This window comes from Plecotus auritus, assembly GCF_963455305.1.
Source record: "Plecotus auritus genome assembly, chromosome: 4".
NCBI classification, from domain to species: domain Eukaryota; kingdom Metazoa; phylum Chordata; class Mammalia; order Chiroptera; family Vespertilionidae; genus Plecotus; species Plecotus auritus.
In genome coordinates this window covers 128,621,874-128,637,826 of record NC_137775.1, presented here as the reverse complement: position 1 = coordinate 128,637,826, position 15,953 = coordinate 128,621,874, and the positions used below count along the sequence as shown (strand labels likewise).

At 55.5% G+C, this 15,953-nt stretch overlaps 1 protein-coding gene across 1 annotated transcript in view; it reads left to right on the top strand.

Annotated features, from left to right (window-relative positions):
- The first annotated feature begins 228 nt into the window (after nucleotides 1-228).
- The window catches only part of PODXL (podocalyxin like), a 49,811-nt gene continuing 34,086 nt past the window's right edge, over nucleotides 229-15,953 (top strand). Inside the window, exon 1 of the mRNA XM_080663164.1 lies at nucleotides 229-587. Coding sequence (XP_080519290.1) covers nucleotides 518-587 — 70 coding nt within the window. The 5' untranslated portion in view covers nucleotides 229-517. The remainder of the gene's footprint in view (nucleotides 588-15,953) is intronic.

Below are 15,953 nucleotides of genomic sequence, written 5' to 3'. Positions count from 1 at the left end.
CTGAGCAGCCAGCCGGGAGCGGTCAGCGCGGAGTCCCTACCCACCCTCACCCACCAGTACGCCCGTGGCCCACCCCCCACCAACCCGCTCTCGCCGCGCTCCCCCTCCCGCCGCTCTCCAGGGCGGAGTTTCCTCCTCTGCTTATTGTTCGCGGCCCAGCGCCCGCCCAGCCCTGCCCCGCCCGGCACTGCCGCCGCCAGCGCGCTTCGGGGGGAGGGGGGCGGCGCGGACTGGACGGAGTCGCAGCAGTCGCTACCCGGACCGCAGCCGCGCAGACACCGCCAGCGACGCAGCCGCCCGCCGCTCCTCTGCCGCTTGGCTCCGAGCCCCAGCCCAGCTCTGCAGCAGCGGCCACGAGGAGGGGCCGCCGGAGCGCCACTCGGGAGCACGGGTCACCGCCCGGCCGCCACAGCCACCGCCAGGCCTCCGCGAGCCGCATCCAAGCTCTCACGACCCGGGCGCTCGGACCCTCCGCCAACCGAGCAGCCACCTGCTCCGGGCCCGGGGCCAGGACACGATGCATTCCGCGCTGGCCCTCTCGGCGCTGCTGCTGCTGCTGCCTCCGCTGCCGTCGCTCTCCCAGGATGGTAAGACCCCACCGTGCCCGTGCGCTCCTACTGGGCGGGCCTGTGGTGGAGCCCGCCGCGCCTCCAGGCCGGCCCGTAGCAGCCTGCCCCTCCGCAAACCTCCCGCTCGGGCCACACACCGAGTCCTGACCTTGCACCATCCACGCCCCTTCCAACCCGAGAACGCGGCAGGGGCCAGCCCGAGCGTGGATTGTCTCTGGTCCCGGGGTCGGGGGGAGTGGGCGAGGAATTGTGCCGGAGCGGACGGGGGCGCGGGGGCTCTGGACGGGATTTCGGGCAAAGAGAGCAAGGACTTAGTGCACCACGAGGCCCCAGGCTTTCGCGCGACCCTCGGGGTCTGATTACTCCTTTTCTCCGAGGGGCGGTATTGTGTGGTCGTTGATTACAGGCATAGCGGCATTCCGGACGCTCAGGAGAAAGTCACCGAAGCAGGTGACAAGCCTCCACTAATAGCCCACGCGGGCGATGTGTGACTGGTTCGCAAAGAGGTTTTTCCAAACAATGTGCAGGCTCAGCCCATCGAACCGTGCTGGGGCAGGTGGAGGGGGAATAAGTAGACCTTCCCCAGCCCCAGAATCACCTGAAGTCCCTGCCTCCTTGTCACCAAAGGATCCCTTCTTAGCGCGTGGCCAGGATCCCTGCTACACCCCCTTTGCACGAACAGGAGGAACTTTGCTCATGCAACTTGGGCTGCACCTTAGAAATACACCCATTTTTCTTCTGAAGGTAAAATGTTATCCTTTTGGGGGGACAGGCGGTGGCTGCAAACCCAATCAGAACAGGTGTCCCACAGCCCCTAGGAACGGCTGTGATCTCAGCCCCAGACAGAGTTGCGTATCTTTCGTACCCACCTGAGCACGAGTCTGCGGTGAGGACGAGTGATGTTCCCACCAGGGTCAGGAGGACCAGGGTGAGAGCCCAGCCAGGGGAGGACGCTGCTGCTCGCAGGTGCTGGCATTTGGGACTCAACTCAGTGGGAGGGTGGGCTGGGATGGCGGTACTGCACCGCTGGGAAGCTTCGGTGGTGCGGAGGGCTGGCGCTCAGCACACAGGCTCCACCAGCCTGGCCGGAGAGGGAAGGGCACTCCCAGTGAACAAAGGGTGTGCCCTGGAGGAGGGAGCGCAGTGTGAGGAATGGTGGGAGCAACTCTGAGGATGACAGTCCCTGAAGATTGGTACAACCGCCAGGGCTGAGAAGCTGCTGGAGAAAGTGCTCTCTCAGCCCTGCTTGCTGGGCAGCCCACTTCGCTGTGGGCCTGGACACGCACCTTCTAGGAGCCTCTTAGCGCCACCAGAGGGAAACGGGCAAGTTAGTTCCCAGTGCTTCTAGCGTACAGAGGCTGAGCTTTGAGGAGAGGGTGAGGGTTCGGGGACGAGACATCCATCCTCCTGCCCTAAGAGAAGGTGCCCTAGAGCCCCCTATGGGAAAAGCTGCAAGCCCAGCTCTGCTGGCTTCAAGGCTGGACTGTCTTCCCTGGCATCTGGGCACTGCCCCGAAGCCCCATCTCTTCTAGGATGCCATCCTCAAGCCTAGCAGGGGCATGGCACATGGCAGGAGCTTGATAAGTGGTAAACAAATGTAAACAAAAACCGACCAGAACCTCCCTCCTGCACCCATCAGCAAGTCACTTGGCTTCTCCGAGCTCCCCCAAATGCAGTTATTAGAAGATGCAGTGATAAAGAGAAATGCTTTACAAAGTGTAAATCAGCAAGGGGTTATTATTATTTGCATACATAGAGGCCTGAAAAGGCTGAGGGGTACAGGCTGGGTGTTTAGTGGCTGTGGAGGGAGTAAGGACTGCTCCATCTCTGCCCTTCTGAAGGTGTGGCCACCTGGGGTTATCAGGGATGGTGTGACCCCCAAACTGCTGGAATCCTGTGATTCAGTGCTAAAAAAAACACACACAGGCTTATAGTGAGTGAGTCTCCTTAGCAAAGGAATTATCCCTGGCCAAGGTCCCCTGGGAGCTTACCTCCTTAGACAGGCGGATCACGCAGCTTGTAGCATAAGCACATTCAACCCAGTGTCCTGACAGTGCAGTAGACTCCTCCCCAGTGTGTTTTGGTTTGATATCCATGTGGTTGAATCGAGTCGTATCTCTGAGCCTCAGTTTCCTTATCTATGAAATGATAACAAATCTCTGACGTGCCAGTCGCTGTAAAGATAACTTAGGCGACGAGCTTGACATTGTGCCCAACTCCTGGTCAGAGCTCAATAAACTCTAGCTGTTAACGATCAATACAGCATATGGACTGAGCACGTGGCTGGCTTAAGATGCCCGTGTCAGGATTCTGCTTGTGTTTGTGGGTGTCCGTCCATCTGTAGTAATGAAAACTGAAACTTAAAGTGCTACATGGTGTGGGAAAGGTGGTGACTTGGGTAAAGCTTCCTGAAGGAGGTGGGGATTTTAAACATAAAAGGGCCAACGTGGCATGGGAGACCCTTTTCTAGAGTGGCTGAGGCTAAATGAATTGCAGGGTGCAGGAGATCCAGACTAGAGGCTGGGGGGTCATGATGGGGGTCCTTGATATGGACCCCCATCAATATGGACCCCCATCATGACAGGGCTCAGAGGTGGGGAGAGGGGACAGCATAGAGGCTGCACCCCAACTGCCTTTTTCTCAAGGATCCACGTTTGAAGGCAGAGGAGGGCTCCTGCTGGGGTGGGCGTGTTGATATCTGCTCTTTGGAAGCTAAAAGAGGAAGGGGACACCTGCTGGCTTGAATTCCCCTGAGCCGGCAGGGCCTGGAGGGTTAACTCCTGTCTGTCCTCAGGTATCATCCTGCTGAGAAGCCTTCCCTGCTAGGTGGAACCAGTTATGTTCCACGGTCTGTTGGGTGCCTCCCCCACCACACGGTGACTCCTCAAGGGCGGGGATCTGCAGATATTCTTCTCCACCTCCAGGGCCCAGCGCAGCATCAGGCACTGAGCAGAGTGTGGAACTGAGGGAAGGGCCCTAGCCCCCGGTTCTGGCTCTCTGGGAGGGAGCCATGCCAGCTCGCAACCTGGGCAGTGATCACGGCCAGGGGGCTCCTTCTGCAGCAGCCGGGGCTGGCGGGAGCAACTGCTGAGGGTCCAGGCTTCTGGGCTTGGGATCCCGCCCAGACCCGTGGCTGCTGTGAGGACAGCTTAGCGCTGAACTGGAGGCCCTCCACTCCTGAGGCAAGTGGGCAGAGCCCTAGGGGAAGCTCACTGCACCTCATGGGAAAGAGGCTGGGATTCGATGGCCTCTACCCTGGGAGAGGCCTGCTTCTTCACACCCTTCCCACACCAGGGGCCCTCTGCAGGTCTGCCGGGTGCAAGCTCTCCCACATAACTGGAAAGAGGAGAACCAGCTTCCTCTGCTCGCCCCCTGCTCACCAGCCCGAGCCCAAGCCCGAACCCAAGCCCCCTGAAACTTCCTAACCCAGAGGCCTGGGAGCTCTGGGCTCACTTCCTATTTGTGCCCGTGGAGTGTGAAGCAGGGCAGGGAGCTCTGTGGGCGGGGGTGGAGTGTTCCTGTCACGTCCCATTCCCAGGAACGTGGGTGAAGTTGCATGGGCCTCCCCTTGTCACGTGTCCTGTCTACTGTGTGGGGCTGTTGGAAGATCAGATGAGGTAGCAGATCTGAAACTGACTCTGAGGTCACACAAGCCTCATAACTGTAGGTGTTCTCTCAAGGAAATCCTTACAGAAAATCTACACACAAGATCTTCATATTGGCAATAGTGCTTACTGTAAGATTCCTTCAAGCAGGCTGTGCAAAGCAGAATTCAGTTGGCAATGGTAATTTCTACACCACTAAGTAAACTAGAGAATTGTAGAACACAGAATTCCAGAACTGGGAGCCTTCTGGAAAACATTTACACCTGCTCTCTCTTTAATATATTTTTATTGATTTTAGAGAGGAAGGGAGAGGGAGAGAGAGAGAGAGATAGAAACATCAATGATGACAGATAATCATTGACTGGCTGCCTCCTGCATGCCCCACCCTGGGGATCGAGCCCACAACTCCTGGAAATTAAACCCAGGACCCTTCTGTCAGCAGGCCAACACTCTATCCACTGAGCCAAACCAGCTAGGGCTCTTTTTAAAAAATGTTTTTACTGATATCAGGGAGAGGGGGTGGTGGAGGGGGGAGGGGAGGGGAGAGGGGAGGAGGGGAGGCGAGGGGAAAACATTGATGATGATAGAGAATCATTGGTTGGCTGCTGCCTACACACCTTCCACTGGGGATCGAGCCTACACCTGGGGCATGTGCCCTGACCAGGAATCGAACTGTGACCTCCTGGTTCATAGATTGACACTCAATCACTGAGCCAAACTGCCTGGCCATCACCTGCTCATTTTTCTGATGAGGGCATGCAGACCAGGCTGTGAGGTCACTGTCCAAGTTCCCAGTGACTCCCAGTGGCGCTTCCGGGAGCTGTGTGGACATGTGTGCAGCCACAGAAACTGGTCACTGGACCTTCCTCCTGGGCATTGGAGAAACTCATTGGAACACTTTTCAGAAAGGAATGCTTGATGTTGACAACTCCATACTGTGCCCAGACTCTCGCCCCACCCCTTTGCCACTAGGGCAAGCTGAGGCTTGGAGCCACTTGGTTACTCAAGAGTTAGGCTCTCGGAGGGCCCCCTGAGCACCATGCCCAGGGCTGGCCACCATGTGTTATGACTGCATGTGCCTGTCTCCCACTGCTGGGTGCCCCTGTCGTGCCCACAACACCCTGCCAGGACCTGGAACAAATAGGTGGTTAGGCGTGCTGGTTAGATGACCAGTGCATGAATGCCAAAATCGACTGCAGATTCAGGAGCATCCCCTCCCCACATTCTCCCACCTCAAGCTTTTGTATTAGCTCTGAGCCCTGCCACCTGCACCCCCCCTCCCCCCCCCCCCCCCCCGCCACACACACACACCACTGTAGCAGTGGCCAGCACAGACCCTCAGCTTAGCTTGGCCTCCTGGCCCATCCTCTGTCCCCACCCCTTTCCACCACCCTTTCTTCCTTTGTAGCCTTATTCCCCTCGGGTCAGCCACCTCCAACTTCCCTAGGGCCAGGGCGCAGGGTGGCACCCCGTCCGCCAATTGTCGTGGCCGGAAGGCTGTGTGCCTCAGCCCTAGGGGAAGAGAATTCTGAGGAGTGGCTGAGTGTGGCTTGCCATGCAGCTCCAGGTTGGGGGTACAGAGGGCCCTCCTAGAGCTAGGTCCCTGGAGACCCATGGGATGACCAGCCCATAGCTGTCTGATCTCTAACCTTGCAACTCCCAGGTCAACATACAAGGGAGAGTGGGGAGCAATTCTTAAGCATATCAGCTAAGTTCAGGGAGAGGCCAGCGCCACTTCCCCTGAAATTCATGAATCTCTGTCCTAGGGTCCCTCCACCCCCATCCATTCTGACTCCTTTGGAAACCTGCTCTGAACACACTGACTGGAGCTGGAGTCTCCAGCTGGGGTAACACGAGGTTGGCTTTGGACAGCCGCTACCTCCCAGACCATTCCAGAGAGAGGCAACTGAGGCCCAGACACCAAGGACTCACAGGAGTTCACACTACCAGCTCTTTCCCAAATATCCACATGCCTCATGGCCTCCTTTCCATCAGCAATCTGCTTGAATGCCACCTTCTCAGGGGCCTTACGGGATGCCTTGTATTACACACCCTTGTCCCCCTCCTCTGTTTATCTTCTCCATAGCACTTGTCACCTGAGTGCACTCACTTCTTTGTCTCTCCCCTGCGTAGACTGTAAGTTCCACGAGAGCAGCACCTAGACCAGTACCTGGCACGTAGTAGATGGTCAATAAATATTTGCTGAATGAGTGAGTAGCAAGCTGGTTTAGAACCCAAAGGCTTGCCTGCCAGATTTGAGCTTTCTAACTGCAGGACTTCTAACCTGTTTCCAGAAGAAAAAGGCAGGTGGCAGGTGGCAGGTGGGCTGGCCATAGGCGTTGGGGGAACAGACAGATGGGGTGGTTGAGAGGGAGCAGAGACTCCTGGGAGGAGGAGAGCTGTGGGAGGTGCAGCAGCTAGGGCTTCTGTTTGTTAGAACTTGATTTGGCTGCTCAGAGCAACTAAAAAGAAATAGTGCATTATACAAGACAGAAGTTCTGTCTCTATATAATAGTTTCAGAGGGCTGGTGTGGTAGTTCTGCCACCATTAACACTGCTTCATGGTCCAAGATGGCGACTTGGGCTCCAGATATCAGGAAAAAGGAACAAGAAGCCTGCAGCTCCTCTTTTGGGGATACCTGCCAGAAACCACACACAACACTTGCAGTTACATTGCATGGAACTTAGTTCTGTGGCCATACCTAGCTGCAAGGGAAGCAGGAAAGAGTACTTTCCTTAGGGAAAGTAATTTTTATTCCAGGCAACTATGTGTCTAACCGAAAATCAGTGGTTCAGTTACAAAGACGAAGTTCAGAATGGATATTGAAATAGATCTCCGGCAAATGCTACCATAGACCTGGTCCCTGAAAACCACGGGTTTCTCACCAGCTGCCCTCAGTCAGTCCTCGCCTTGCCAATCAGATCAACTTGGCACCTGAGTGAATAAAATGTAAGCAGTTGTCCTCAATGGCCTGAGGCTTTGCTACCTTCTGGCTGAGTCAGTTCTAGCTTAGCCCTTGTTTTTTTTGTGGCTCCAGCCTTTTGGTACTGATGGAGCAGTTCTTTGTAATGCACCACAAAACCCAGCTTCCTCCCACTCAGGTCCCTCAGCCTTGAGCTACTCCAGTGAGCAGAGGTGGCCTGGGGACACATTGACCAGGGCCTCCACCAGGGCAGGCAGAGGGGGGACCTGCTCTCCCCCTGTGGCCTCTGGATGACAAAGAAGTATTTCTGCACCCCACCCTCAGTGGGGTGAGTACAGGGCAGAGGGGGATACTATACTGTCTTAGGAGTTAGGTCCGGGAATGCAGTAGCTGAAGGCCAGTGGCTTTCATACCTGGTGGAGGTGTTCTGTGAGATGCCTTGGGGGCCACCCAGAGCTTAGGGTACACACCTGGTTGGGGGGAACTAAGAGTAGGCCAATCTGGGGGGAGGAACTTCAATCCACCCATTCTGTGCAGCTTTGCTTTATCTGTTCTGTGTGGGGGTCTCCACATAAGAGTTTCTTGGAGAAAAAGTCCTGTCAAAGAGAAGAAAATGGAAATCTCTTGGCATATGCCCCAGGTTTTGAAGTTAGAGCTTGGATTTTAGTCTGAGCTTTGGAGCTTTGGCACTTACTAGCCTTGTAATCTCAGACTCGTTCCTTGGACTCTGTTTCCCCAGCCATAAAATGGGAATGATGCCTTCCTCAACAGTGAGGGTCCAGTGCAATCTCAGGTGGAGTGCCTGGCACATTTTGGTTTTATTTCTTTTACGGGCCGCAGCTCTAGCCTAGTGTGAGGCGGATGAAAAAAGACCCTGCTCCTGGACCCTGCTGGGCCAGGCTTTCCCTCTGTGACTCTTGCCCAGGAACCAGCCCTTCCCCATTTAGTCACAGCTCCACAGCCAGGCCACTTAGGTTGGAGGCCCCAGGTCGGGGGGCTTAGTTGTAGACCACAATCCCAGGTGAGGTGGCCAGGGTGTGCTTAGCTAAGGAGTTCTGATGGCCAGCCCCCTCACCTTCTTCGTTCCCATGAGGTGCTTCTTACCCCAGCTCTAGGGGGCACTGCCTGTCACTTTGGGCTTCAAGTGAAAACAGGCTTTCCTGAAGCCACCCAGACCCTTATCCTTGCAGGTTCTGTCCGTCATACTGAAATGGAGTCTCACACCCACAGCTGTTTTCCACCTGGACAGATGTGCCACAGCCACCCTGCTCCACTGCCCTGGTCCAGCCGCCAAATCTGAGTCTCTCCCCCTCTCCTTCTACACAGCGTTCTTTCTCCTCAACCAACTCCACCCTCTCGCACCAAATTCCCAGTGACACCATCCAGCCCCGATGGTGAAGGGTGCTGCTGGTCTTTCTACTTTGTATTTCCCTTCTCCGAGAGGGGCGGGGAAGGGGGAGGGGCATGGGGACCAGGGAGCCGACTGTTTGTTTCCTCACAAAGATAAGAAGTGGGAGGAAGGCAGGAACTTTCTGCACAATAAACCCCCGTGGGGCAGTGTTCTGTGACTCAGTTTACTCAGATGGTAAGTCAGGGCTACCAGCATCATATACACTGAGTGGCCAGATTATTATGATCTCTGAATGCATAATAATCTGGCCACTCAGTGTATTTGTATCTCAAATGGGTATCAGAAGTATTCTAGACAGCCGGCCCTTTTTCCATAGGGCATTCATAGGAAGCGCACAGATGGCTGGATCAACCACCTATTTGCCCTGAGCTTTCTATCAGCCAGTGCAAAGGGGAAAACTGATCAGGTGCACGATTTCTAGTATCTTTGATATCAAATAAATGAGGTACTCAAGAGAAGTACACTGAGTGGCCAGATTATTATGCGTTCAGAGATCATAATAATCTGGCCACTCAGTGTAGTCTTTTAAGAAAAAGTCTACAACTTGTTAGAACAAGCTGTGTCCCAAACTGTGTCCACAGAGAACCCTAGTAGCACTCAAGATATTGATAGTTATGCTCTCTATGAATGATAAATGAATAAAAATTGTCTTATGAGAAAAAGAGAACTATGGCCTACAATGTTTGGGAAATATTCCCCTCCTCAGAAAATCAGTATTATGATCTTACCTGCACTGAGCTGTCCCTTATTACCTCCATTTAATCTCATTTAATCCAGTGTTCCCCAAACATACGTTAACTGTGGAGCCTTCCCTTTATTGCATCTTTAGTGGATCATCTGTTAACATCGTGTGGGAAAATACTGATGTAAAGGTGGAGTTTCTTTGCCTGGGACAGAGGTATCCTGGGATGTGCGATGTTCAGTCCCATGCAGTCCCATGAAAAGCCCTGGACTGGGCTGAGGGGACATCAGAGGGAAAAGCACACCGGTGCATGTCGGGGGACTTTGCTAAGCAAGACCTTTGATGCAGAGATGTGGCCTCAGCCGGCTCTCCTTCCATAGGGCATTCATAGGAAGCGCACAGATGGCTGGATGGGGCCAGCAGCTTGCACCAGAGCTTGTTTGGGAACGAGGTACATTCCAGGCCCCTCCTGGGTGTTTAACGATGGTGCTGCTTCTCAGAAGTCGGAGGCATTACTAAGAATGGTGGACGTGTTGATGTTTGTTCCGCCCAGATGGAGCAAACATCGTTGTTCCTGGCTTCTTCCTGTTGGGCCTCTGCCCCTGCTGCTCTGAGTCCCTGATCCTGACAGCATCAGTGCAAGTGCAGTGCGAGTCCCTCATCCTGTCATCCTGTCATCCTGCCCCCGGGCTTGGAGAAGGGAGTGCCAGAGGACGAGCTGTTAGCCAGTACTGCCTCAGTGGCTCACCCCGTGCAGTGGTGAAGCAGGGCTTGCTGAGGTTCGTGGATCTTACCCACCTTCAGGCTCTCATTTTTCCTGGGAGTTGGGAGCCAGATGGCTGAAAGGGTGGGGAGAGCATCTTCTTTGCTGAGTCACGTGCTTGCATGTGTTTTCCAAGATGCTGTCAGTACCTAAGGTGCCCCTAGCACATACGCCACCCCTCACAAGAAGGTCGCCACCCCTCACAAGAAGGTTGCTGAGCTCAGCTCAGTTCAGCAAGCACAGGGAACCCCAGCTCAGGCAGATGCAGCTCTGCACGCCAGCCCTAGAGGGCGCTGCCAAGTAGTGTTGGCTGGGTCTCAGCCTGCTGCTCCCTTCCCCAAGCCTTATGCTATCAGCCCACTCCCCAACGTATCCCCTCCTCCAGCCAGGCTGCCTTCATCTGGAGACCCCAGAGCACCACCCAGAGTTACTTCTCAGCCTGAGGTCACCCTGCTTTCCACTCCTCGACAGCCACCGTTGGCCCAGTCACTAGGGAGCTTGTGCTGTGGACACCTGGCTTTCCTCCCCTTGGTATCCTGGGAGCTTGCACTTGGGTGGAGAAACACTGGCTTTTACTCCCAGACCCAGGGAGATCCTGGAAGTCGGGTCCTGACCACACAGAATCACATCTCTGAATTCCATGGGCTTTTTCGGGCAATCCTGTCACCCCCAAATGTAACTGCCCTGGGGCCTCCTGTTAATTAGCTTTGTGTATTATGTGTGTATGGGGTGGTGGCAGATACTCAGGAGTGTCCATCTGAGTTGGGTGTCGACTAGAGAGCAGAGAGGAACGAAAACAGGTTTGCAAGAGGAAGATGCTGCACCTACTCGGGGCGAAACGCTCCCTGCGGACCTCAGTTTCCTCATCGGAGAGGGGCTGGTCCAGATCTCGGGGACCCTTCTGTTCCCTATGTCTTGGTGGTCTGGATGACTTGACCTGCCTGATCATTTTGGCCCCAGAACTGCTGGCATATGGGACTGGGTTCAAGTGTGTGGATGCACCCAAGGGGGGCGGGAGAAGAGGCCTGGGGAGCCTTGATTGGACAGCACTGAGGCTTTGAGTCTGTGGAGATGAGAGGAGGCGAGGGAAGCTGTTCTCACAGCATCTGGCTGCTGGGGACAGCCAGCGAGCGACACCTTGAATTCCTGGATAATGTGAGGGAGGGCATGTGTACATGTCCCCTGTTGTCCTGAGATGCCCTGTCTCCACTCAGCACCAGCCTCCCCATCCAGTGGCCAGGAGGGGGAGCTGGAGCAGGAGTATAAGGGCCTATGCATCCTACTGCAGCGATGGATGGTCACCGCTGTGCTGCAGGAATCTGTGTATATATAGACGTATATTTATTTATTTAGAATAAACACCTTTATTACATGAGCTAAGATGGGAGGGAAGAGGATGTAATTGCCTTTCCGGGCCTTGATTTCCTGCAATTAGAACTCCAGCCCCTGGCCCTCCAGCACACAGCCATCTGCTGGGCACGCTGGCCTGGTCTGGAGCGATGCAGGCAAGAAGCTTGCCTGCTGGAGCTGCCCCTTGAGAAGACTGCTGATTTTGGCGTTCTTTTTCTTTTCATCAGATTTCTTCTGAATTTCCTTTCATCGTTTTCTATCAAATTCTCTTCCTCATCAGGAGTAGCGTGGCCGAGGGGTGGTGCCTAGTGAAACTCGACCACTTGGGTACCGGGTGCCGTCAGTGAGCAGGATGCAGTTCTTTTCTGGGGGCTTGCTGTGGACCAGTTCCTGTGGGATGCATACAGACAACAGTCCCTGTTTGGTGTGTACAGCACTCGGAGCCCCAGGAGAAGTTGCCCACCTCCTGCACCTGGGTGGTGTGTATGCAGCGGCAGCCAATCTCCGTGCTGGCAGGAGGACGTCCAAGCTCATATTTTCACTTCTTGTGGTAGGGCTTTCTCTTGCCCCCTGTCTTGCAAGTGCTTGTACCACTTGTTCTGAGAGATGCCCATGGCTCGGTGCCGGCTGGAAAGAGCCCGCAAGAACTTTTAAAACATGCAGTGCCTGACTCTTTAGTCAGGGCACTGACCTCTTTCCTGAAATTGTCAAACTTTTAAAAAGGACAATAGCCAACACAACAGTAGCCATCTGGTGTGAATGCATCAAAATTATACTTTTTTTTTTTTTTGTCAGATTGGCAAAATTCTTGGTGTCCTGCAGAATTTAGTAATTCTGTGTGCCATGAGATGGGAAGGGTTGAAAATCGCTGCCCACGAGTTCTGGAAGCCAAAGAAGGTGTGACTAGGTGCCCTGTACTCTGACCCTCTACCCATCTGCCCCTGGTCAGGGTGGGATTAAGTGAAGCCCAGGGTCCCTTTAGTTCTGGTGTTATGACCCTGATGCAGACAGAGGGAGGTGATGTCTGCATGGCTCCCTGCCTCTCTGCCCTGCTTCCCCAGCCTGAGGGGCGAGCACCAGCCCCTCTCTGGCTGCATCTGCAGGTGGGATGCCATCGCCGTAAAAGCAAAGACCAGTCTGTGAGGGGAGATGAGAAAGGCAGTGCCCCTGGGCTCAGCATCTCTGAAATCGCGGGCCCTGGGTTGTGCCACACTCCAGAGCACCCACTTTCCAGGTGGGAGATGTGAGGCAGGAGGACAGTGGTGATTGGCCCAGAGTTTATGTCTTGAGGCTCCGTAGCCCTTTCCACGTTAGGTACGCCTTAGTGCTCTGTGCACAGAGGGGGCCAAATGAACTTGGCCTGGACGCCTGGGCTCTGCACCCACCCGGCAGGGGAGCAAGACCGGAAACGCAGTGAAGGGAGTGGAGAAAGAAGTTGGGATGGGAGGCGTGGGGCAAGAGGCGGTGCTTCCCCTGCCACATCCAGCCTAACTTCAGTAGCAGTCACGCGTGATTCAAGAAAGCCTGACCCCTTGCCTGGCCCAGAACCTTCACAGGGAAGCGTTTCACTCCGCTCCCACTTTCTTCCGAAAAGAGCTGTGAGGTCACCATGCGTGAGCGTGTGTGCATGTGCGTGTGTTCCCTTGCAGTCTCCCTCTCTGGTGTCACTAAGCCTCGGTGACTTTTGGGGGAGACGTTTTCAGCTGTTTGGACACCTGGCTCCAAGCAGGGCTGGCTCTGGGACCCTCGGTTCCCTTCCTTAGGTGGAGCCATAGGAAACCGAGCTTCCTTGACTGGCTCCAGGGACGACTTGGCTTTGTTTAAAAGGAACGATGGTGGCTTTTAACTAATCTCTCTCCCCCCGCCCCCCCACCCTTAGTGGGGGTGGGGAGGACTGTTCCTTTATGAAGTTTGTTCTTTTTAGGCAATACCCCTATCGGACTCCCACTCACTCCCCCGAGGGAAGCAAAGAGCTCTCCCACCTTCAAGCACCAGAGAGAGCCAGATTTCTGTGTTCTGTGGGGAGATGCTGTGCTTTTCCCTGCCTCTGGGGCCAGAAGCAGAGTCTTGCCTCTGTTGAACCTGCTGTGCCGAGTAAGGGGGTGTCTGAGGAGCCTGCTCACTGAGCCTGAGCCCAGCACGCGCAGACCTACCCTGGCGACCGAGTACTGATGTGGATTATTGTGCAGAAAGGAGGATGCAGGTGTTATTCCTGGAAGGGGTGCACTCTCTCCCGGACAGAAATGCGCTTGGGAATTTGGAAAGCTCGCTGCTGCCTAAACCTTCGGCTTGCACTGGGCGGAAACCCGTGGCTGCCTGGGAACTTCACAGGCCCCATTTCACAGAACCTTCTCACTGGCCCCAGAGGCCACTGTCCCGTCTATGCTGGACTTCCCTCTGGCTCCTGGCCCTTGTTTGTTTTCAGCTGGGACTGGAGCCTGGTCCCTGGCGGAGGTTTCCAGGAGTGGCTCAGAAACCCCTCCACATCTGGTTATTTTCATGGCTTCAGGAGGTGGCGTGGGAATGACAGCGTGCTCCCTCAGAAAAATAATTACCAAGGTTGTTTTTGAACTGACTGCTGAGGGAAGAGTCAGGTGCCAAGTGTGCGCGCACTTTGGCTGTGGAAGTACGTGTGCACCCCAGGGCTCGCACAGCAGGTGCGCCTGGGGCCGGACGGGGCCAGATGAGAAGTTGTGTTAGCCCTGCACCATGGGGGCCCAGCCCTGCACCATGGGGGCCCAGCCCTGCACCATGGGGGCCCAGCCCTGCACCGGGTGGCCATTATGGGAGGCAGCAGAGCACTGCCCTCCACAGATGGCCTGCTCCCCCACCCTTACAGCATCCCCCTGTCTCCCCAGCGTCCGCGTCCTCCCCTCTTCAGAGGGCGTGGGAGATGCAGACAGCATCACATGTAAAGCTCTCGGCTTGGTGTCTGGCTGATATGACAAGGCCTTCAGAAGTGCTAGTTGTATAAGTTTAAAAGTAATGATGATTTACTGTTTTTTGATGGGTTTGTAGAAAATTCCATCACGTGAAGAGAGGAGGCATATGTGCACACTGGTGCCCGCGGCGGCGTCAGACCCAACAAAGGGCTCTGCAGGACAGGCAGCACCCTGCCCTCCGGCCCCAGAATGCCAGGCACCCACAGGAAAATGCTTCCCATCCAGCCAGACCTCCTGCTCTGTGGATTTGGAGTATGTTGACATCTCCCCCCAAAGCTTATACATGTTTTTAAAAGTTCATTTTGTTCCAAGACAGCTATTTCTCTCTCTTGATAGGCAAGGACCAAGGCCCCAGCGTGCCCCGCTCACACAGGCCCGTCGCCCACCCTCTGTGGAGGCTGCATGTGTGGCCCGTCTGTGATCCTTGGAATACCTTAAAGGCGAGCTGAAGGGCACTCTACCTCCTCTGGGGTCTGGCCTGTGGTACTGACCTTTGTGCTGGGGCCCTTCCTGGCAGGGAGGTCAGCTCAGTCAGCCGGACATTACAGGCCAGTGGGTTGGCAGCTCCTGGGCACGCTGCCCGGTCAGACAAACCAGGATTCACATGGCCTGCAGCCGGCCGAGGGATTAGGAGGCCTTGAAAGGGTATTGTTTGGAGGAGTTTGTCCTCTTTCCAGCTCCAAAGCAGCCTGGCCCCTTCCCTGGGCAGGCTGGCCGGCTCTACATGAAGCCTGACACACCTGTCCCCAGCCTCCAGGGGTCAGCACCTCACACCCTCCTATTAGGACTGTGGCTACCCGGCTACCCGTGGCAGAGGCAGGCCCAGGAGGGACCTCCCGTGGGTGGGAGAGGAACCAGAGGGTGGTGGGAGCTCTGCCACAGGCAGGGCAGGGCCACTACCCTGGGTGGCACAGTTGATTGGATTCCAAGCTCTTTTCTTACCTCTCTGCCTTCAGCCACAGACTTAAAATAATGAGTAATCCCAAGAATGTGTTTAGAAGCTTCCTGCTCAGGAGCTCTTTCCTGTTCTGGCTTGGGGGTGGGGCTCTGCCCTCTGACCCTCACCTGGAGAGCTTCTGATCGGGTGCAGTGGGGGCATGCAGCCAGCTCTGGCCTTTGATTGTCAATAGGTCATTGCAGCCACCCCTATGAATCGTGTGGAAAGAAGGCCTCTGAGCTGGCCTGCCAGGGAGGGAGTTGAGAGCAAAACCAGACCTCCCAGCTCCCTCGCTGCACCCACCACTCCAGCTCTCCAGGCCTCTGCACTAAAGCCCCCATTTGATGATAACTAGCTGGCTGGGGGGAGGGAGATGAGGGTGGAGGGAGTGTCTGCAATGACAGAGCTGAGTGGAGTGGCCCACACAGAGAGGGCCTGAGATTCTACGTGGGGGTGGCATCTGGGAGCGAGGGAGGAGCTCAGGCCTGGAGCCAGCCTATCCCCCTGGCTCAGCTCCTCCCCATGCCCTGGGGGACCAGCAGCTCAGCCTCTTGAAGTGTAGACATCTGTCCCCGTCCCCCTTCCCCCCCATGGGCATGAGCTGCAGTGTTCATGGCAGCCCTGCCCACAGTGGCCATGCATGGGAAGCCACGCAGTGAGAATGAATAGTGTACAGCTCGGGAAGGATGCAGTGACACTCCTGGAGGATGCGTCGCACAAATAAGATGCCGGACCCAAGAGTCAATACTGGGTGATATCACTGATGTAAA